The following is a 24,821-nucleotide window of genomic DNA, read 5'->3' as shown; positions in this document are numbered from 1 at the left end:
GTTGGATAGCATCACCGACTCAATGGACATGAGTTTGGGTAAACTCCAGGAGCTGGTGATGGACAGAGAGGCCTGGCATGCTGTGGTCCATGGGGTTGCAGAGTCAGATATGACTGAGCTACTGAACTGAACTGAACTGAGGATTGCTGGCTCATATGGTAGTTTATTTTTAATTTTTTAAGGAATGTCCATGCTCTTTTCCAAAGTGGCTATATCAATTTACATTCCCAAAAAGAGTGTGCAAGAGTTCCTTTCACCAAAGTCTTGCAGTTTTAGTGTTAAGATCTTTCACCTCTTCGGTTAAATTTATCCCAAGGTATTTTATTATTTTTGATGCTATTATGAATAAGACTGTTTTATTTATTCTTTAGATATTCTGTTGTTAGTGTATAGAAACAAAACTGATTTCTATATGTGAATTCTATATGTTTGATTTCTCCATTGATATGTACGCAACTTTGTGGAATTCACTGACCAGTTCCAACAGCTTTTCAGTGGCATCTTTAAGATTTTCTATGTAAAATTATATTATCTGAAAATAAGGCAATTCTACTTCTTCTTTTCTGGTTTGGATGCTTCTGTTATTTTTCTTGCCTGTTTCCTCTGGCTAGAACTCCTAGTACCACAGTGAATAGGAATAGTGAGAATGGGCACCATTCTTGTCTAGCTCCTGATCATAGAGGGAAAGTTTTCAATCTTTTATGGTTGAGTTTGGTGTAAGCTGTGCCTTTGTCATATATGGCCTTTCTTGTGTTATGTTCCTTTTACATGTGATTTGTTTAGTGTTTTTATCTTAAAAGAACCTTGTATTCTTTCAAATGCTTTTTCTGCATCTACTGAGGTGATTATATGATTTTATCTTTCATCCTATTGATGTGTTGTGTCACATTTATTGTTTTGCATATGTTGAACCAAGCTTGCATCCCAAAGATCGTTGTTGTTAAGTCACTAAGTCATGTCCAACTCTTTGTGACCCCATGGACTACAGTATGCCAGGCTTTCCTATCTCTCACCATTTCCTAGAATTCATCCAAGTTCATGTCCATTGAATCAATGATGCTATGCAACCATCTCATCTTCTGCCACCCTCTTCTCCTTTTGCTTTCAATCTTTCCTGGCATCAGGGTCTTTTCCATTGAATTGGTTGTTCACATCAGGTGGCCAAAGTACTGGAGCTTCAGCTTCACCATCAGTCCTTCCAATGAGTATTCAGGGTTGCTTTCCCTTAGGATTGACTGTTTAATTAACTTTTCTCAGAGATAAGTCTCACTTAATTATGGTATATTATCCTCCCAATATGCTGTTGAGTTTTGTTTAATACATTGTTGAGAATTTTTGCACCAGGAATATTTGCAGTTTTCTTTTCTCATAGTATCCTTACTGGCTTTGATACCAAGGTAAGGCTGGCCACTCAATTTGGGTTTGGGAGTGTTCCTTCTTCTCTGGTTTTTTGGAAGAGTTTGAAAAGGAATGTCATCAACTCTTATTTAAATGATTGGTAAAATTCACCAGTGAAACCATCAGGTCCTAGACTTTTCATTTTGAGAAAAAGGCTTTTCCTTTTTTATTACTGCTTTATCTCCTTACTCATCATTGGTCTCAGATTTTTTATTTCTTCATGACTCAGTCTTCATTGTATTTTTCGAGGAATGTATCCATTTCTTCTAGATTATCCAATTTGCTGGTGTATAACTGTTCACAGTGGAAAATTCTTAAAGAGACGGCAATACCAGACCACTTGACCTGCCTCCTGAGAAATCTGTATGCAGGTCAAGAAGCAACAGTTAGAACTGGACGTGGGACAACAAACTGGTTTCAAATAGGAAAAGGAGTACATCAAGGCTGTATATTGTCACCCTGCTTATTTAACTTGTATACAGAGTACATCACGCCAAATGCCAGGCTGGATGAAGCACAAGCTGGAATCAAGATTACTGGGAGAAATATCAATAACCTCAGTTATGCAGATGACACCACCCTTATGGCAGAAAATGAAGAAGAGCTAAATAGCCTCTTGATGAAAATGAAAGAGGAGAGTGAAAAGTTGGCTTAAAACTCAATATTCAGAAAACTAAGATCATGGCATCTGGTCAGATCACTTCATGGCAAATAGATGGGTTAAAAATGAAAAGAGTGACAGACTTTATTTGGGGGGCTCCAAAATCACTGCAGATGGTGACTGCAGCCATGAAATTAAAAGATGCTTGCCCCTCGGAAGAAAACCTATCACCAACCTAGATAGCATATTACAAAGCAGAGACATTACTTTGCCAACAAAGGTCAATCTAGTCAAAGCTATGGCTTTTCCAGTAGTCATGTATGGATGTGAGAATCAGACTATAAAGAAAGCTGAGCACTGAAGAACTGATGCTTTTGAAGTGTGATGCTGGATAAGACTCTTGAGAGTCCCTTGGACTGCAAGGAGATCCAACAGTCCATCCTCAAGGAAATCAGTCCTGAATATTCATGGGAAAGACTGATACTAAAGCTGAAACTCCAATACTTTGGCCACCTGATGCAAAGAACTGACTCATTGGAAAAGACCCTGATGCTGGGAAAGATTGAAGGCGGGAGGAGAAGGGGACGATAGAGGATGAGACGGTTGGATGGCATCACTGGCTCACTAGACATCAGTTTGAGTAAGCTCCAGGAGTTGGTGATGGACAAGGAAGCCTGGCATGCTGCAGTCTATGGGGTCACAAAGAGTCAGACACGACTGAATGATTGAACTGAACTGTTCACAGTAGTCTTTATGATCCTTTGTATTTCTGTGTTATAACATCTACTCTTTCATTTTTTTTTTATTTGAGCCTTCTCTCTTTTAGATATTCTCACTAAAGCTTTTCAATTTTATTTATCCTTTCAAAAACACAGCTTAGTTTTGCTGATCTTTTCTATTGTTTTTATAATCTTTATTTTACTTATTTCTGTTCTGATTTTTAATACTTCTTTCCTTCTGCTAGCCTTGGGATTAGTTTGTTCTTTTTATAGTTCCCTGGGGGCTAAAGAGACCAAGAGACCAATAAGTCTCTAAAATCCTGTGAGCACCACCAGTGCTCATGTTGGCCATGTTCCATACAGGCTTAGGATAATCATTCACAGTTCTTAAATTTTGGATTTTGAAAAAGTGGTTTTTATATAGATAGCTTAGCAAGCTTAAAGGATTTCAATAAGGACTATCAAGATTATTATCCTTATTTTTAAAGGGCAAAGAATATAGACCACCTTTGGAGATGGGTAATCATTACACATTGCTTATTCACGTCAGGAATCAAATTACTGAAAAAGTCAACTAGGAGGAAAAATTCCCCTCAAATATTCATGGGCAGTTTTATTTTTTCTCTAGGAGCATTGATCTCAATCTGGCTAAATCTCATTTAAAAATGCTAATTAAAAACCTCCTGGTAAATAAATGCAAGCAGTATTGTTGTTTAGTTGCTAAGTCGTGTCTGACTCTTTTTGACCCATAGACTGTAGCCCATCAGGCTCCTCTGTCCATAAAATTTTCCAGGCAAGAATACTGGAATGGGTTGCCATTTCCTTCTCCAGGGGATCTTTCCAACCCAGGGACTGAACCCACAATTGAATCTACAGATTCACCTGCTTTGCAGGCAGATTCTTACCACTGAGCTACCAGGTGTGATCCAAATGCAAGGTAAATGCAAGGCTTTCAATAAATTCTCTTTCTTTTATTAATTCATTCAAAAAACCATGCTACATTCCTACATACTGTAGAGTATGAAAAGACTGATTGTCCCTATCCATAAAGAGTCTGCAGTTTAGTAGAGGGCTTCCCTTGTGGCTCAGCTGGTAAAGAAATCGCCTGCAAACAGGAGACCTGGATTTGATCCCTGGATTGGGAAGATCTCCTGGATAAGGGAAAGCCTACCCACTCCAGTATTCTGGCCTGGAGAATTCCATGGACTGTATAGTCCATGAGGTTGAAAGAGTTTGACACGACTGAGCGATTTTCACCTTCAGAGGAGATAATGTATTAGCATAAGCAACTATATTAAGGAGTAAAAGATATAAGAGGGATAAGAACAATTATGTCTTCCTTGGTGGCTCAGAGGTTAAAGCGTCCGCCTCCAGTGCGGGACATCTGGGTTCGATCCCTGGGTCGGGAAGATCCCCTGGAGAAGGAAATGGCAGTCCACTCCAGTATTCTTGCCTGGAGAATCCCATGGATGGAGAAGCCTAGTAGGTTACACTTCCACGGGGTCGCAAAGAGTCGGAGACGACTGAACGACTTCACCTAAGAACAATTAAGAGAGAAAAAGGAAAGATTACTTTGAGGTTTAAGGAATTAACCCAAAGCAGGTCTTATCTGAAATAGACCTTGAAGGAGATTCAGAAAAGTAAAACTAGCAGGGTAGAGAGAGAGCCACAGACCAAAGGAATAGTCTGAGAAAGGCAAGCATGCCAGGAAACAAGAGCCATGCCTGAGAACACTGCTCCCAAGCATGAAAGATAATGGTGGTGCTAATAGGTGGCAGGGGGGGATCAGTGGCAGATGGTGAAAGCATCTAAAATGAAAGACAGGCTACATGTGTGAACAGAGTTTGTTTGGGAATGAGAGTTCAATGGCTGGGTGTGTCTATTTGTTTGAGTGGAAAGCCTCTCCCTAACTCTTTCATTAAACACACAACTAACCTTCAGTTGCCCTCTTATAATTTAATCTCAGTTCAACTTCCAGTATTTCAAAATCATCATACATAAAGAGGTACCACCCTGAAAGAGGGACTTTTATTCAATGTTAGGAGACTAACTCCAATCACAAAACTCTGCAAATGCCCCCAAAAGGGAGAAAGATAGATTTATAAATCACTAAATCTATTAAGTTATACAAATAATAAATTTATAACAAGTTGGCACACAGCTTTAAAAACTGTCCTTTGAAACTTCTAAGAATTCAGAATTAGAATGCCAAAGTGTTGGCAGATTATTTGATGAAAGAGGGCTTAATCTGCCAGGGAAACATTTTTAGAGGATCTCTAGAAAGCAGGTTCATATATAAACTCTATTCAGCAATAAAGTTTGCATTCATGTTTTCTCGGGAGAAGGCAATGGCAACCCACCCCAGTACTCTTGCCTGGAAAATCCCATGGACAGAGGAGCCTGGTAGGCTGCAGTCCATGGGGTTGCTAAGAGTCAGACATGACTGAGCGACTTCACTTTCACTTTTCACTTTCATGCATTGGAGAAAGAAATGGCAACCCACTCTAGTGTTCTTGCCTGGAGAATCCCAGGGACGGTGGAGCCTGGTGGGCTGCCGTCTATGGGGTCGCACAGAGTCGGACACGACTGAAGTGACTTAGCAGCAGCAGCAGCAGCATGTTTTCTCTGATTTCCCGTTTTAAATTCCTTTGGCGTAGGAACTTCTTAGCCAGTCTCTGTCCCCCAGTATTTCTCAAGCTGTTTTCCTGGCTACATGGATCACCTTAAGATTTTGGGCTTCACACCAGACCAGGCTATATGGCTCACATAAAATTCTGGGCTTCACCCCAGGCCCAAGCAATGAGACTTTACAGGGACAGGTACTGGAATTTGAACTATAGAGAAGAAACTTCTATATTTCTGTGATTACAAAAGTTACTTCTACCTAGATTCTTCCTGTGTTATTCTTTTATTGCTTACCTTCCCAGACAGCTGAACTGTTCAAAGATGGAATGGATGCTGGGGCTGGATAGTCTCCTCAGCAGGCACTTTGCCAGATGAATGATGTTATCCGGAGTCAAAAACTTAATCCAATACTTTTACCAACAAGTCACAAACAGCCAAGGGATCTACTGTGGGTAGAATTTCAGAGGATAACTACAAACCAGACTATTTTAAATGCCTAAAGAAATTTACTTTTACTCCTTTTAATATTGGTCAATTTTCTCCCCTTTGTTTTTGGTTAGCCTTTTCTTTTCTTTTGTATTTCCCCCAGATACTGAGTAACAGGACTGGCTCTGAGTACCACAAAAGGAATGATTAAAATAATATCACTCTTACGAAAATATATCTTACCAAACAATTTCATTTCTAACATATGAACCCCACATTTCTTCAGCCCATTTAAACTTTTCTTATTTAAAGTCAAATGAGTGTATATTCTGGATACAAGCAATTTCTCTGTTTTCTAAATACTGCCTTGGATGGAAAGTGTAAAAAATATATTACCAAATATACATTTACAAGTTTTACACTTTAAGTCAATCAACTGTTTATGCTATAACTTATTGTCATATGTTCTTTGATAGAAATTGAAGTAAAATGTACATTATATTTAACAAGGAGGTTGTGTGATTGATAAGAGATGAATGTAAAGACAGAAACCTACATTTAAATCCCATTATATTAATCCACATGATGCTAGGGAAATTCACACAATGTCTCCATGTGTCAGTTCTGTCTTCAAATGAAATAAGAATCAAAACATTTTTGATTTCATAGTTATTATAAGGAATAAGGGAGATCGTGTATATTTTGTTTCCTAATCAAGCTTTTTACGAATGCCTGATAGTGCTAAGAAAGTCATAACTTGTTCCTTGATCTCTGAAACAGTCTTCTTTTTATTTTCATTAAGAGTTAAACTTTTCCTGTCTCCTCCTTAAGGATTTAGGATGTAGTTTTTTCACATTTGGCTCATCAGTCAAATATGAAAATCAGTGCCTGGATTCAGATGACACTGGTCACTAGCGGATACTGCAAGCCAAACTCTACATGTGATGTCACAGCATCATGGTGCCTTGTTGCTGTTGTTCAGTTGCTAAGTAGTGTCCTATTGTTTGTAACTCTACGGACTATAGCATGCCAGGATCCTCTGTCCTCCACCAATTGCCAAAGTTTGCTGAAATTTATGTCCACTGAGTCAGCAATAGATCTAACCATCTCATCCTCTGTCAGCCCTTTCTTTTGCCTTCAATCTAGCCCAGCATCAGGGTCTTTTCCAATGACTCCGTGTTTCATATCAAGTAGCCAAAGTACTGGAGTTTCAGCTTCATCATTAGTCCTTCTAATGAATATTCAAAGTTGATTTTCTTTAGGATTGTCTGGTTTGATCTCTGCAGACCAAGGGACTCTCAAAAGTCTCCTGCAGCACCACCGTTCGAAAGCATCGATCCTTTGGTGCTCAACCTTCATATGAACCAACTCTCACATCTGTTCATGACTACTAGAAAAACCATAGGTTTCACTGTATGGACATTTGTCAGCAAAGTGATGTCACTGCTTTTTAATATACTGTCTGCATTTATCATGGCTTATCTTCCAAGGAGCAAACATCTTTTAATTTCATGGCTGCAGTCACAGTCTGAAGTGATTTTGGAGCCCAAGAAAATAAAATATGTCACTACTTCCACTTTTTTCCCTTCTGTTTGCCATGAAAGTGATGGAACTGGATGCAATGATCTTAGGTTTTTGAATGTTGAGTTTTAAGGGAACTTTTTCACTCATTATACAGTGGAAGTGAGAAATAGATTTAAGGGCTTAGATCTGATAGATAGAGTGCCTGATGAACTATGGAATGAGGTTCGTGACATTGTACAGGAGACAGGGATCAAGACCATCCCCATGGAAAAGAAATGCAAAGAAGCAAAATGGCTGTCTGGGAAAGCCTTACAAATAGCTGTGAAAAGAAGAGAGGCGAAAGCAAAGGAGAAAAGGAAAGATATAAGCATCTGAATGCAGAGTTCCAGAGAATAGCAAGAAGAGATAAGAAAGCCTTCTTCAGCAATCAATGCAAAGAAATAAAGGAAAAGAACAGAATGGGAAAGACTAGAGATCTCTTCAAGAAAATTAGAGATAGGGAGCATTTCATACAAAGATGGGCTCGATAAAGGACAGAAGTGGTATGGACCTAACAGAAGCAGAAGATATTAAGAAGAGGTGGCAAGAATACACAGAAAAACTGTACAAAAAAGATCTTCAAGACCCAGATAATCATGATGGTGTGATCACTAATCTAGAGCCAGACATCCTGGAATGTGAAGTCAAGTGGGCCTTAGAAAGCACCACTACGAACAAAGCTAGTGGAGGTGATGGAATTCCAGTTGAGCTGTTTCAAATCCTGAAAGATGTTGCTGTGAAAGTGCTGCACTCAATATGCCAGCATATTTGGAAAACTCAGCAGTGGCCACAGGACTGGAAAAGGTCAGTTTTCATTCCAATTCCAAAGAAAGGCAATGCCAAAGAATGTTCCAACTACCGCACAATTGCACTCATCTCACAAGCTAGTAAAGTAATGCTCAAAATTCTCAAAGCCAGACTTCAGCAATATGTGAACTGTGAACTTCCTGATGTTCAACCTGGTTTTCGAAAAGGCAGAGGAACCAGAGATCAAATTGCCAACATCCGCTGGATCATCGAAAAAGCAAGAGAGTTCCAGAAAAACATCTATTTCTGCTTTATTGACTATGCCAAAACCTTTGACTGTGTGGATCAAAATAAACTGTGGAAAATTCTGAAAGAGATGGGAATACCAGACCACCTGACCTACCTCTTGAGAAATCTGTATGCAGGTCAGGAAGCAACAGTTAGAACTGGACATGGAACAACAGACTGGTTCCAAATAGGAAAAGGAGTACATCAATGCTATATATTGTCACCCTGCTTATTTAACTTATATGCAGAGTGCATCATGAGAAACGCTGGACTGGAAGAAACACAAGCTGGAATCAAGATTGCTGGGAGAAATATCAATAACCTCAGATATGCAGATGACACCCACCCTTATGGCAGACAGTGAAGAGGAACTAAAAAGCCTCTTGATGAAAGTGAAAGAGGAAAGCGAAAAAGTTGGCTTAAAGCTCAACATTCAGAAAACGAAGATCATGGCATCCGGTCCCATCACTTTACGGGAAATAGATGGGAAAACATTGGAAACAGTGTCAGACTTCATTTTCTGGGGCTCCAAAATCGCTGCAGATGGTGATTGCAGCCATGGAATTAAAAGACGCTTACTCCTTAGAAGGAAAGTTATGACCAACCTAGATAGTGTATTCAAAAGCAGAGATATTATTTTGCCAACTAAGGTCCATCTAGTCGAGGCTATGATTTTTCCAATGGTCATGTATGGATGTGAGAGTTGGACTGTGAAGAAAGCTGAGTGCCGAAGAACTGATGCTTTCGAACTGTGGTGTTGGAGAAGACTCTTGAGAGTCCCTTGGACTGCAAGGAGATCCAACCAGTCCATTCTGAAGGAGATCAGCCCTGGGATTTCTTTGGAAGGAATGATGCTAAAGCTGAAACTCCAATACTTTGGCCACCTCATGTGAAGGGTGACTCATTGGAAAAGACTCTGATGCTGGGAGGGATTAGGGGCAGGAGGAGAAGGGGATGACAGAGGATAAGATGGCTGGATGGCATCACGGACTCGATGGATGTGAGTCTGAGTGAACTCTGGGAGTTGGTGATGGACAGGGAGGGCTGGCGTGCTGTGACCCATGGGGTCGCAAAGAGTCGGACATGACTGAGTGACTGAACTTTCACTCTCCTCTTTCACTCTCATCAAGAGACTCTAGTTCCTCTTCATTTTCTGCCATTAGAGTGCTGTCACCTGCATATCTGAAAGTGAACGTGAAAGTGAAGTTGCACAGGCGTGTCCAACTCTTTGAGACTCAATGGACTGTAGCTTACCAGGCTCCTCCATCCATGGGATTTTCCAGACAAGAATACTGAAGAAGGAAATGGCAACCCATTCCAGTATTGTTGCCTGGAGAATCCCAGGGATGGAGGAGCCTGGTGGGCTGCCATCTGTGGGGTCGCACAGAGTCGGACACGACTGAAGCGACTTAGCAGCAGTAGCAGCAGTAGCAATACTGAAGTGGGTTGCCATTTCCTTCTCCAAGGTTGCTGATATTTCTCCCAACAATATTGATTCCAGCTTTTGATTCCTCTAGCCTGGCATTTTGCATAAGGTACTCTGCATATAATTTAGATAAGCAGGATGACAATATTCATCCTTGACCTACCCCTTTCGCAATTTTGAACCAGTCAGTTGTTCCATGTCCAGTTCTAATATGATGCCTCAGCGGGTGATTAAAATTCTGCTCAAACAGACCCAAAACAGTAGTTTTTCTTCCATAACCTGAATAACACAACTTTGACCTAAACCTGCAAGCCCACCTTACTCTTTCTTCCTCCCTTGCCCACTCTAGGGCTCACAGTCAACAATTAAAAGATCATTGCCTCTTTCCTAAATCTCTAGTACTTCTTCCCTGTACTCACATCCAAAGACCTGCAAAGAAATCTGAGACCTGCAATGCCAGGATGAGTGTTAACCTGATCTACCAACAGGCTACTACCAAAATATACCCAGCATTTTATATGTGTTTAATCTTTACAATCCTATGAGTAGCATATCAACATCTTTGTTTTAGATGTTAGGATACTGAGGCTCAAATTGGCTCAGTAACTTTCCCACAGTCACCCAGTTTATGAGTAGCAGAAAAGGTTGGCTTCAAACCCAGTACTAAGCCAGGGTTCTCTCTACCACCTCTCAAGGACTCCCTCTATATCCCATCTCTGCTCTCCATCTTTCTGCTTCACTTTCTATGGAATTTTAGGAGCATAATGTCTATCCCAAATACCTGCATCAGCATATTAGAGTCATCTGGGAGATTTTTACAACTACAAATGCCTAGGTTTCCTCAGGGTAATTTATAACCAAAACTCTGGCAGAGGCACTCCAGCATCTTTAAGTCTTTTCTTTTTTTTCTGAAAATGATTCTGTTGCACTGTTAGATTTGAGAACCAGTGGTTTAAATAATGATATTACTCATGTTAAACATTTTTATTTTACTTTAACATTTAATCAGTGGTTTGTTCTTATTATAAAATATCTTATTAACACATAGTTTCTCTTTATTGTAATAACAGGTGGATGAGACATTTATAGATTCGGCCTTCAACAAGCATTATATCAAGAACCAAGTAGTGAAACTGACGTATGTATGCTTGGGCAAAGGTGACTTCACAGTCTAGAGTGACCAAAAGCACAGGAGACAGGAACCTTTATACACTGTTGCCTCTACGAGACTGGCTTTTGGCCAGGACTTCTTATTAATATGATTGCAACAACAGTCTCACCATCATTTTGTAAATGCAAAAACTGAGACTTTGGGAGGTTACGTGAAACGTTCAAAATTCCCCAAGTGACAGAACAGGATTCAAATCCCATCAAGTGATGGATGGTAAGGCCTGAAACTACCAGAAACCAGGCCTTGAGAAAACCCAGCAGCATGTCACTGCATGCACCAAATTGTATTCTTTCAATATATATGTCATTTTAAAAATATTAAGGAGCCAAAGTTGACTACAAAATAGGGTCACAAGTCTTTCCTGTATTGAACCCCTAGTGACAGGAGGCATGCCCAAACACAAAGAAATAAATTTGAAATAAATGTTGAAATAAATTTCCATTTGTAGAGGTGGAAGAGGAGACTTATATAGACTGAGAAATTCCTCAGAGGTTTCAGTTGTCTGGAAAGTTCATAGCAAAACATGTATGTAACAGATACAAACCTATGGGCCTGTGTGACTCATTTTCTTAAAAAAAAAAAAAAGAGACTATCCAGATGGATATATTTGAAGGAAATAATAATCAGTTTTCTTACCAATAGGCTAATGCCCTATTTGCAGAATGACTCCAAGTTTCTTACACCTTTACCGAGTAACTAGTGACCTCCAGAAGGATTTTACAACATATATTTGATACATTTTATAATATCTAGGAGAGACAAAGCATGTTTTTGCTGAAACTTTCTAGGTTTCCTGCCCTCCATTTTCAAATTCTGACTTGCCATAACATCCTAGCAAAATTATCATAGCCTTATGCACTCCTTTGAATGTGTAGTCACTATCATTTTGTAAGTTTTTGTGTGGGTGCATTCCACCTGGTAAACAATGTTTTCCCTCTGATTTAAGAAGAGGGGATATTTGCCAATTTGACATAAAATTCTGATTATTTATAGCTTCACATTCCAGAGCCTAAATGAACCACAGTATATAAAAGCCCTTCAAATTGATACCATTTCCTCTTTTTTAAAGTCAAGGGATTCAGGAAAATAGGGCTTTCATGCTTTTTATAGCTTTGATCTTTTGAAGCATAAAAATAAGAAATGTGGCGGATCAACATATAGCTTTCCATTTGTTAAAAGACCTTTAACTGTTTGATTTTCATATTTTAAGTATATATGAAAATCCAGCCCCTCAAGTGAAGGGGCTTAAAAGTGTTTATATGGAAAAAGTTCAAGGAATTGGATATGCTTAATTTGGAGAATACTCAGAGACCAAGAATACCAGTGTCTTCAAATACTATACATGGAAGAGAGAACTGATGTTTTATGTATGTCCCAGCTGGTAGACATAAGCCTATGGAATGGAAGCTTTAGGGAGATATGTTCAACTCCAAGTGAAGAACTCTCTTAAAATCAAAGCTGACCAAAGAGAAATAGCCTATTTATGGAAGTAAATTTCTCATTATTTTAATTACTTGCGGGGGTGAGATGACCACGTATCATGGAGGCTTAGAGCTGATGAAGGTATCACATGAGTGATAGATCAAAGACACCACTGAAGTTTTTTCCAGTCTTCAGGGTTTATGATTTTGCTGATAACATTGTAGTATCTGAGTCTTATACAAATGCTATAGCAAGCCTTCAAATTAATGGCAAAATTCACTTCAAGCAAAAAGAGAACATGACGAGGGAATATATGAAACAATCTTGAGTCAGAGTGACATAAATGAGAAGCAATGTGAGATAATCAGCTGCTGACACTTTCAATTGAGGCATAATTCAAGGGAATAAAATACAAAAAAAAGAGTGTAGGATAATACTGGATGTATTCTTTGAACAAGTACCTTTCTATTCTGTGTCATAGTCCAGAGGAAGATGGGACGACAGTAGATGTCATTATGGTGTTCCAGTTCCCCTCTGCTGAGCCAAGTGCAGTGAGAAATAGGAAAATCCGCAGCGTCTTAGATGAGAAGATAAGGAACACAAGAGCCTTGTCAATAAACACCTCATCAGTAGAAGTTAATGGTAAGTAGGTACCTTTCTACTTGATGTGAAGTTCTCTATTAAGTCTATTTTATGTCTAATCATAAATTTATTTACTATTATTTCCATTCCAAATAATAGCTAGAATTCAGATAGAAAAAAAATTCAAGTTAAAAAAGTGACTTTTAAAGGTTTTACTGTTCTCTGATAAAAGCATATCTGAAATTAGTCAAGTGGCTTTTCCTGTAGTAATTGACTGGCACTCGTCCTGAAATAAAAGCAAACCTTTATCACTAACAGAGTTCATCTGACCCATCCACTGCCTCCATGATTAAGCAAGTGAAAACACCAAGTGTTGAGCAATGGCTGTTTTTCTGTTTCAGAAACATAAACCCAGTTGCTACCCTTTAAAAATAGAAATAGTTTCGGTGAATAGTGAAATTGTGAAATTTGTGTTAACTTTTTTCCTTTGGGCATTTGGGAAAATGATAAACTAACTTTGGAGCCACTAAAAGCCATCTTACAAGTAGTGATTAAAATAATCACAAAACTAGAAATTATAAGAACAATTACATCATCATTGCTTCTCTAAAAGAAGTAACTTTTATCGAGGCCCTTCTCTATGCCCTTTACATTTAGCATTTAACTTCTTTATTCTTATGAATTAGGCAAATTCATCTTTAAAGATGTGAAAGAGGGGCTTTAGGCCTTCTATCTATAGTGAAAGGACTCTGGTAACTAAAAAGGGCAAAGATTTAGTTAAAGACCCAGTAATTACAAACGGCAGAGATTCAAGTCTGTTGATAGATTGCTAATTTTTTGAGAGGCTTTATGTGAAAAAAAAAGTGTTCTTTGGTCAAACACTTTTTAGAAATGCGGTCTACAATATTGACCTCTTAGAAATTCACCCCTTATATTAGCATACCAAAAATTCTCAGGAGTCCAGCCAGACAGAAACCTGTTTGAAAGTAAAAGTGAAAGTCACTCAGTCATGTCCGACTCTTTGCAACCCCATGGACTGTAGTCTGCCATGTTCCTCTGTCCATGGAATTCTCCAGGCCAGTATACTGGAGTGGGTTGCTGTTTACTTCTTCAGGGGATCTTCCCAACCCAGGGATTGAACCCACGTCTCCTGCATCACAGATGGATTCTTTACCGTCTAAGCCACTAGTGAAACCTGAAAACCTGTTTACCCCTGTTCGTTAAGCTGCTTCCACAAGCATCTATTCCTGAAAGACAAGTACAGATTTCCCCTACACATTCCAGTGGACACCAGAAGAGAATCAGAGTAAGTGTGATTCATAACAGACATGAAACAGAAAGCCCTGCCCTTTCAAGGGTCTGGCTGACTCTATAGGAGGAAACCTGACCAGGAAATAAAATCTGTGGGAATGGGATGGGCAGGGATGTGCTGATGAGACAGAGTCAGTTAGTCAGGAAATGAACCTGGGGACCTCTCCCAACCCAGGAGGGAAGAACCTCTCAAGGGCTTAATCCGCCTTCTTTGTTTTCTCCTTTGTGGAGAAACAAATGAATCAAGGTTGTGAAATAGTGGAAGTTGTGATAAGTTACAAGATGTGTTCTACATAATTTTAAATAACCAGTTAATTTGCAAGGAACTTAAAAGCCTGAGCTATCTGAAACCAGACATGAAGCATGAAGTGGCCATTGGGTATCTGGGCTTTTTGTTTCTTATAGGTTCAGCTTGTGACCTGTAGTCTGTTTTAATGTCTATAGTAGATTAAAGGGCAGGACGTTCTAACTCCACTGAGTCACTACAGGACTACGCAAGTTCCGTAAAGGACTTGTATTTACAAAGTCCACCAAAGGGCTATCATGCCTTTTCCTCCACTTTCTCATCTATAATCTTGCAAATATAATATTTGTTCTTCCTGAAGTCACAGAAATATCAAGAGGTGGGAGGGGGGTTCAGGATGGGGAACACGTGTACACCCATGGCAGATTCATGTTGTTGTATGGCAAAATCAATACAATATTGTAAAGTAAAAAAAAAAAAAAAAAGAAAGAAAGAAATGTTAGTAACTTAAAAAAAAGAATATATACAAGAAAACAGAAAATATAATATTGAACATATAGGCTATTAGAAAGCTAGAAAATTGTGCATATGCTTTAGAAACCTGAAAACATTAATGCAAATAATTGGTGGTAGAAAAAACTAGAAGCCTGAAGGTTTCCAAACTTCCAAATGTGAAAAAAGCAGCATTTACTAGCACTTAGGAAAGGCTCACTTGGTAGAAAACTGATTAGAATCCTCAAGGCAATCCTTGGAGACAAAAAAACTGCTCTCCGGCAATACTTAATTTGGGGGATTTCAAATGAATGGAAAATTGCAGAAATTCTAGACAAAGTCTAGAAATAACCTTGCAGCCCTAGATTTTATCCATAATCTGGCAAGAATCTGTCTTTTGGTTTGACAAATAACTGGGTGGTGTGCACCCTTCCTGTGATGTGACGTCAGAACAAAATTAATATTGACTCCTTTGAATTGCAAATACCATGGCTGTGGAAGAGCTGCTCATCACCCATGTGCTGTTGATGTGGCCAGTCCTTATCATGTTACTTGTAGTGTGTACAGCCCTGAATACGATTACTGTCAACTCAGAAGTGTGTTAGAGGGTCATGTTCAAAACTAAGGTGTTAATGTTTGTTTTCACTCCTAAACGTAGAAAGTAAAACCATTTTGTCAAAATTGGTAATTTGCAATAGTCAGTCACTTGTATATGGGCAGTTTACCTTCAGGTATAATCATTCTGTCTAAAATGCTTTCCTCAAAAATCCAATGAAACTCCCAACTATTACATGTACCCTGGTCTCATTCCTGGAAAGAGCTGAGTTGCATCTTGCTCAAACTAAGCAGAAGAAGCTCTGACTGAAGAATTTTAAATTTATACCATTGTAATGCATTACTAACATGGGGCATATTCAAATACCTCATTTTATTTCACTTCACTTTATAGCACTTCACAGATGTTGTGTTTTTTTTTTTACAAATTGAAGGTTTGTGGCAATCCTGTGTTGTCAGATGACAGTTAGCATGCTTTAGCAGTAAAGTACTTTTTAATTAAGGTATGTATATTGTTTTTTAAGACATAATGCACACTTAATGGACTACAGAATGGTGTAAACATAAACTTTAAATGCACTGGGAAACAAAAAAATTTTTGACTTGCTTTATTGTGATATTTGCTTATTGCCGTGGTCTCGAACTGAACCCATAATATCTCCAAAGTATGCCTATAGTTTTAAAAAATAAAACAAATTTACTACCTTAAAACTACATTTGACCAAAAATCGAGTTTCTTCTATAAATAAAGACTGAGGATCTGTACTGAGCAACTGATTCTTCACTATATAATGATTTAGTCATGCCTTTTACGAGTTTATTGGATATTCTCAAGAGCTCCCACTTTGTATAGTTCATCATCATTAGTTTCCCAAGTGAAATTTATAGAAGGTAAGTGGAAAGAAACATTCTTACTGTGCATAATGGGAAGTTAAATGTAGAGAATATGAGTCTGAGACACATAGGACTGGTAGAAATAAGTAAAACCATCCATCCTCATTCTACCTATTAAGCGCTTTTATTTTGAAAACTATCCCACTTTTCATGCAACCATTCATCAACTTATGTTTGTATTTCCCTTATCAGGTTACCAACTTTGTTGGAAATGACAGAATTTTATCTTAGATTCTGTCCAATAATTAGCCTCTACCAGTATCCAGCAGGTGTATGAGAATAATATATAGTAGTTTATTCCTCATGGAGGGGAACATTTTGATAATTTAAGAACTGTGTTTTAGAAGTATTTTAAATATACTTTCTGTGGTAGTTTTCAAAGTTTTTTTTTTTTTTATCCTTAAACCCTTGCACCAAAGAAAGGCTTAGGTGAAATCTTAAACAGAAGAGATAAAAGCAGACTTGTTCTAGTTGAGGCTGAGTTTGAACCTAAAGACTCCATTAGTTGTTCCCTCTTTCCCCACTTTCTCTATATCCTTAAGTAAAATCCAAAGATTTATCCTAAGCCATTGAAAAGCCACTGTTCTGTATTACTACAAATGATTTGTGGGTTTTGATTATTTGAGCCTTAATCATTCACTGCTTATTGCCTATATGTGCAGTGCTTAGTCACTCAGTCATGTCCGACTCTTTGTGACCCCATGAACTATAGCTCACCAGGCTCCTCTGTCCATGGGGATTCTCCAGGCAAGAATACTGGAGTGGCTTGCCATGCCCTCCTCCAGGGGATCTTCCCAACCCAGGGACTGAACCCAGAACTCCCACAGTGCAGAATTCTTTACCATCTGAGCCACCAGGGAAGCCTAGAGATTGCCTATAAATCTTTACCAAAACCATACATATATCCTGTTATATCAGCTGTTGTCCTGACTCACCCATATGCTCAAATTTCTGGACTCCATATATGATGAGTATTCTCTGATTTCTGGTCATTGAGACCAACTAGGAGAATATCAAATTATCATTCTTTGTTCTATCTTGTTTTTCAGCAATGAGCTCATCAACAGGGAAGCTAACTGTCCAAGCATGTAAGTCTAGTTAGTTTATAAACACAAGTTCCATTTCCATCTCAGAAAGGATAATATCTTCAAATATTAGCTCATAATTTCCCACTCATGTTCCACATTTTCTTTTGGAGAGAATAACAATTGTGTAAAAAATGAAAATACTTTTTTTCTAACTCTAAAACAAACCTTTTTTGTCATCTTCAAGAAAAATATTTTACATGGTGGAAATCTAGGAGCAATTTGAAGAAATTTTATATTTCTGATTTGGAATAAATGGACTTGCCTTGATAATTTTTAAATGCTACTAATTATGCTTTCTACTGAGAAGTAAAATAATGAGAAAGTGATAAATGGAAAAGAGATAGACCCCTTTACTTATGATTGTCTATACAACTTACTGATCATACTCATCTTCATGGTTGACAGCAGCTCCACTCACTCACTTCATATCATTATTTGCTTCACATCACTGTGGCCTAAATTTTGAAAGAACTTTTTTAAAGTGGTGATGACTTTGAGCAAAGGTGTTCATTCATTTTCATCTGTCTAGCAAATATACTATACAACATTCATTCAATAAATATCCTTTTAAAATCTACCAAGTGCCAGAAAGTGAATACAAGTGTCACTAAGACATGATTCCTCCTCTAAAATTAAGGGTTTGAATTTAGAGGAAGACATAAATCAATCAGGAAATGTTAAAACAGTGTGATAAATGCTATGACAGAGAGAGTGCAGTGAAAGTCAATCACAGAGTCAGCTAACCTGACTTGGTCTTATGGGGTCTGAAAGTGATCCTTGAGACAGGAGAAAAGAAGGACCACAAATCAAGCGACAAGTGGGATGAATGTCTTGGGCAAGGAGAATAGTATGTAAAAATGTCTCTAGAAAAGCAAGAGCATGATCACTTCTTGTAAATGAAAAATGTCAGTGTGGCTGGAATATAGGATTGGAGACTGGGGACATGAGAAAGGGGTATTATTAATTAATGATTAATAGTCATCAAGGACCAGAATCATGCTAAAACATTTCAACTTTATCTGGAATGAAAAGTCACTCAAGGGTTTTAGACAAATCAGAAAGGCCACTCGGGTTTCAGGGTGGAGAATGGATTGGAGGAGCAACACTGGAGGTAAGGAGATGATCAGGGAAGCTGTTGCAGTCCTCCAGGTGAGAAAAACAGTATGGCACCCCACTCCAGTACTCTTGCCTGGAAAATCTCATGGACGGAGGAGCCTGGTAGGCTACAGTCCACGGGGTCGCTAAGACTCGGACACAACTGAGCGACTTCACTTTCATTTTTCATTTTCATGCATTGGAGAAGGAAATGGCAACCCACTCCAGTGTTCTTGCCTGGAGAATCCCAGGGACGGGGGAGCCTGGTGGGCTGCCCTCTATGGGATCTCATAGAGTCGGACACAACTGAAGCGACTTAGCAGTAGCAGCAGCAAACTAGAGATGGCAGTGATGGGGATTTCTAAACAACTGGCCACAGTAGGAGTGTCCTCAGTACCAGTAAAGCGAATTTCCTCTTTGATACCGAATTTTTTGGAACAAAAATTGAACCTACCATATTTTCTTTATTAGCAGTATGCTTTAAACAGGCTTCATTCTTAGCGGGAATACTAAGCAGCAAACTAATCTCTGATCTGACACACAGAATAGAGTACTTATTTATCCCCACCTATAGCGAATGTGATATTTACCTGGAAACATAGAATCCTCCATCCTAAAGAGTAAGAGACTGATCATGATGCATTCACCATGCCACTTGAGGAACTAGTCACTCAGAAAAATGTATGAGAGGAGTTCCAAGGAATTGGCAATTACTTCTCTGATCAGTTCTTCTGGTGAGGACTTTTATGTCAAAATAACATGGTGGGATCACCTAAAACCAGGAAAGAATCATCTTAGTAGGAGCTCCCAGAACATCTGGATAATTGACACTGCAAGTCCTCAAGACATACACTTTGTGGTGTGTCAATACTTCTCAGACTTAAGTAGCTTAAGTGGGCAATGTATATGCATTCTATAAATAGAGGGAGTGAGCAAAGCATCAATGAGAAGGTGGAATATTCATATTGTACTTGTTTGTATAATGACAGATGCAAACATTGCACTGCAGCCCTCTACTAATTTCTCTGTATCAAGAGTTATAGAGACATTTCTTATAATTTAACGATCGCATCTCTTTCAGGTTGTGGGAAACGAGTTGTTCCGTTAGTAAGCAACAGAATAATGTCTGGAGAGATCGCGGGCAAGGCTGCCTGGCCTTGGCAAGCTTCTCTTCAGCATAATAACATACATCAGTGTGGGGCCACCTTGATTAGTAATACTTGGCTTGTTACTGCTGCGCACTGCTTTAAGAAGTAAGTGATTGATGTTACTACTACTTAAAAAACCATCTGAGTTTTATTGTCTTCTGAGTAATAATCAACATCCCCAAGTATTGCTGAGGTAAAATAAGAAAAGCATCTTTCACGTCTTTGTACTTGAACTTATTTGGAAAGTTCCTAGGAGGAGTAGTCACTATCCTAGTATATGCTAATCAGGCCCTTAGGGTTTTAAATAAAGAAATTATGGCTAGAGAACGTTTGGATATAACACTGGTGGTGAAAATGTAAATTGGTGCAGCCAATATGAAAAACACTATGGAAGTTCCTTTAAAAAAACTAAAAATTGTGTTGCCACATGATCTAGCAATCCCACTCCTGGGCATATATCCAGAGAAAACTCTTAATTCTAAAAGATACATGCACCCCAATGTTCACTGCAGCACTGCTTCCAGTAGCCAAGACATGGAAGCAACCTAAATGTCTATCAACAGATGAGTGGATAAAGAAGATGTAGTATATACGTACAATGGACTAGTATTCAGCCATAAAAAAGAATGAAATAATGCCATTTGCAGCAACATAGATGGACCTAGAGATTATCATACTAAGTAAAGTAAGTCAGAGAAAGACAAATATCATATGATATCACTTATATGTGAAATCTTTAAAAAGATACAAATGAACTTATTTACAAAACAGAAGCAGACTCACAGACATAGAAAACAAACCTACAGTTATCAAAGAGGAAAAGTGGGGAGGGATAAATTAAGACTTTGGTATTAATAGATACTCACTACCATATATAAAATAGATAAACAACAAAGACCTACTGTATAGCACAAAGAGCTACATTCAATGACTTGTAATAACTTACAGTGTAAAAGAATCTGAAAAAAAGAATATATATAAGCTGAATCATTTGATGCATACCTAAAACATTTTGAGTGAGTAAAAGTCGTTCAGTTGTGTCTGACTCTCTACAGCCCGCCAAGTTCCTCTGTCCGTGGGGATTCTCCAGACAAGAATACTGGGAATTACCATACCCTCCTCCAGGGGATCGTCCCAACCCAGGGATCAAACCCAGGTTTCCCAAATTGCAGGAGGATTCTTTACTGTCTGAGCCACAGGGAAGCCCAAAATATTACACATCAAATATAATTCAATCGTTTTTTTAAAAAATAATTAGGTTGATAAACAAATATCTATATGGACAGCATCTGTATCTTTGCCTATTCCTCTTCAATGATGTTATTAATAGTTCAGTTAATTAGTTAAGGAATATTAGTCAGTTCAGAGATGCTCAGTCATATCTGACTCTTTGAGACCCCATGGACTGTAGCATTCCAGGCTTTCCTGACCATCACCAGCTCCTGGAGCTTGCTCAAACTCATGTCCATCAAGTAGGTGATGCCATCCAACCATCTCATCCTCTGTCATCCCCTTCTCCTCCTTCAATCTTTCCCAGCATCACGCAGGATCTTTTCTAAGGAGTCAATTCTTGCATCAGGTGGCCAAAGTATTGGAGCTTCAGCTTCAATATCAGTCCTTCCAATTAATATTCAGGACTGATTTCCTTTAGGATAGACTGGTTTGATCTCCTTGCAGTCCAAAGGACTCTCAAGAGTCTCCTCCAACACCACAGTTCAAAAGCACCAAGTCTTCGGCACTCAGCTTTCTTTATGGTCCAACTCTCACATCCATACTTGACTACTGGAAACACCATACCCTTGACTAGATGGACCTTTGTTGCTCTCTAGGTTGGTCATAGTTTCTCTTCCAAGGAGCAAGTGTCTTTTAAATTCATGGCTGCACTCACCATCTACAGTGATTTTGGAACCCAAGAAAATAAGGTCTTTCACTGTTTGTTTCCCCATCTATTTGCCATGAAGTGATGGGACCGGATGCCAGGATCTTAGTTTTCTGAATGTTGTTTTAAGCCAGCTTTTTCACTCTCCTCTTTCATTTTCATCAAGAGGCTCTTTAGTTCTTCTTCACTTTCTGCCATATGGGTGGTGTCATCTGCATATCTGAGGTTACTGATATTTCTCCCAGCAATCTTGATTCCAGCTTGTGCTTCATCCAGCCTGGCATTTCACATGATGCACTCTGCATATAAGTTAAATAAGCAGGGTGACAATATACAGCCTTGATGTACTCCTTTTCCAATTTGGAACCAGTATGTTGTTTCCTGTCCGGTTCTAACTGTTGCTTCTTAACCTGCACACAGATTTCTCAAGAGGCAGGCAAGGAGGCAGTTAGTTGCCAAGGAACTTTAATCTTATTATTAATAATATATTTTACTGGGAGATGGTATCCAAGAAAGAACAGAGAGAGGCAAACAGACATGTGATACTAGGCATATAATTTAAAACATCTAGGCTATATTTTCCTTAAGTATAAAACAAAGGCTTTACTAGATGACCTTTCATTACTAGATGACCTTTCATTACTAGATGATTTTTTCCAGTCCCTACATGTGCCATGATACACCAGCTGCTCAAGCCACAAGCTAGAAGTCACTCACAATCATCTCTCTTAGGACCTCTGACAGCTTTACCTAACCCACTCTTGCCTTCTAACAGTCTAATCTCTGGAAAGAACCATTGTGATTTTTTAATGTAAATGAGAGTACATTACTCTCATTAAAATCATCCAGTGAATTCCCATATTATTTGAGTAAAATCTAGGCATTTTATTCAAGACCTATTTGTTGTCGTTCAGTTGCTATGTTCTACTCTTTGCAAGCCCATAGACTGCAGCATGCCAGGCTCCCCTGTCCTTAGCTATCTCCCAGAGTTTACTCAAACTCATGTCCATTGAGTCAGTGATGCCATACAACCATCTCACCCTCTGTTTCCCCATTCTCTCCCTACCCTCAATCTTTCCCAGCAATAAGGTCTTTTCCAGTGAGTCGTCTGTTCGCATCAGGTAGCCAATAACTTGGAGCTTCAGCTTCAGCATCAGTCCTTCCAATGAATCTTTAGGGTTGATTTCATTTAGTTTGATCTTCTTGCAATCCAGGGGACTCTCAAGAGTCTTCTCTAGTACCACAATTTTAAAGCATCAATTCTTCCACACTCAACCTTCTCTGTAGTCCAACTCTCACATCCATACATGACTATTGGAAAAACCATAGCTTTGATTATCAGTACCTTTGTTGGCAAAGTGATGTCTCTGCTTTTTAATATGCTGTCTATGTTCATCATAGCTTTTCTTCCAAGGATCAAGCATCTTTTGATTGACCTACAAAACACTCTAAAATCTGTCCTCTGCCTACCTTGCCAAACCTCATTTCCCACCATTCTTCCTTTGTGTCCTGAACTGCAGCCAGTCTGTTCTTGGGATATTTGCCTGAAAGGTTATCATCCCATCTTCCCATAGCTGACTGCTCATCAACCATGTCTCAACCCAAGTGCCATGTTCTCAAAAGTGACTTATCTAACTACCCCCTTGTACCCTAGTCCACTGCCCTATTTATATATAGTCCTTATCGCTGCTGTAAGTTATTGATCTATTCATTCATTTTGCTCTTTTTCCTTCCCTGGAATCAGATGTACCCACCAGCAGGGGCTTTTCTGACTTGTTCACCACTTTATTCCTGGCATTTCAAATAAGGTTCAACATGTAGATGATCAATAAATATTTACTGAAGAAATGAAAGAACAACATTTTATAGGCTTTACAGTTCTAAAATTCAATAATTCTGTACTGGATTTCAGCTCAAAGATGCTCTTTGTATATATTTTATCTTTCAAAATAGTAGCAGTAGACTATATGGTCAAAGAAAGTTATCATTGAATCCAAGTGTATTAGGGTGGAATTTTCTTTTTTATTAGCCTACATGCAATTATTGTAATGCAGTTCATATATTCTGTTAATATCTAAACTTTTCCAGTAAAGCAAACCCACATCAGTGGACTGTTAGCTTTGGAACAAAAATCAACCCTCCATTAATGAAAAGAAACATCAAAAGAATTATTGTCCATGAGAGGTACCGCTCCCCAGCAAGAGAGTACGACATTGCTGTTGTGCAGTTCTCTCCCAGAGTCACCTTTACTGATGACATCCGTCGAATTTGTTTGCCAGAAGCCTCTGCATCCTTCCAACCAAATTCAACTGTCTATATCACAGGATTTGGAGCACTTTTTTATGGTGGTGGGTATCTAAAAACGAATCACGGAGCTCTAAGCTCTATTTATGACAGTGTTATTTAATGTCCATCAGTAATATCCTATCAGACTTTTCCACCCAGTTTGGATTAGGGCTTTTGTTTTGCAAGTGACAGAAACTCAACCCAAATTAACTAAGTAAAAAATAATAATAATATGGCAAATTTGGCCCTTGTAATTTGGAATTAAGAGGTGAGATGAGTCTGACTTCAGATACATGTGGATTCAGGAATTTGTGTGATGTCATCAGGCTCTGAGTTTTTCCTTGGGTTGGTTCTGGTTCCCCAGGTCACCTTCATTACAAGGGATTCTAGCGCCACATAGTGGTGAGGGTGGCCAACAGCAGCTCAGCGTGTACATCTTCACCTAGCTGATGCCAGGGAAGAACACGTGTTTCTCTTTGCCAGAATCTATGTTAACCCCTGAAAAGGTCTCTTTTGGCCCAGGTTGTGTCCAGGGGTACCAGACTGACTGGTTGACTCAATTCTCACTCTTAAGCCTACAGAAAGAAAAGTAGATATGTGATTGGCCGCCTGGTCAGAATCACATGTAATGAGGGAAAGAGCTCCAACAGGAAAGGCTTCAAGGAAGATATAAAGGGAAAGAAGGTACCCTCAGAAACACTAAAGTCTATCTCTATGTCCCATTGCCTATGCAATGCCAGATATACACTAGATACGCTAAAATACTCAGGCCCGCCTTCACTCTGACTCCTCCACTTTGAGCCTCACCTCCGTGAGCCTCCTCTCTTTTTCACCTCCCCTTCCCTTTAGTTTGCTCTGTCA

General features: G+C 38.9%; 1 protein-coding gene across 1 annotated transcript in view; it reads left to right on the top strand.

Moving 5' to 3' along the window:
* LOC138082304 (transmembrane protease serine 11A-like) overlaps window positions 1–24,821 on the top strand; it is a 44,776-nt gene that overhangs the window by 14,483 nt on the left and 5,472 nt on the right. Inside the window, exons 3-6 of the mRNA XM_068975597.1 lie at window positions 10,864–10,931; window positions 12,868–13,028; window positions 19,729–19,900; window positions 23,763–24,022. Coding sequence (XP_068831698.1) covers window positions 10,864–10,931; window positions 12,868–13,028; window positions 19,729–19,900; window positions 23,763–24,022 — 661 coding nt within the window. The remainder of the gene's footprint in view (window positions 1–10,863; window positions 10,932–12,867; window positions 13,029–19,728; window positions 19,901–23,762; window positions 24,023–24,821) is intronic.

This window comes from Capricornis sumatraensis, chromosome 7 (assembly GCF_032405125.1).
Source record: "Capricornis sumatraensis isolate serow.1 chromosome 7, serow.2, whole genome shotgun sequence".
NCBI lineage: Eukaryota > Metazoa > Chordata > Mammalia > Artiodactyla > Bovidae > Capricornis > Capricornis sumatraensis.
This window is presented reverse-complemented; position numbering and strand designations above follow the sequence as displayed.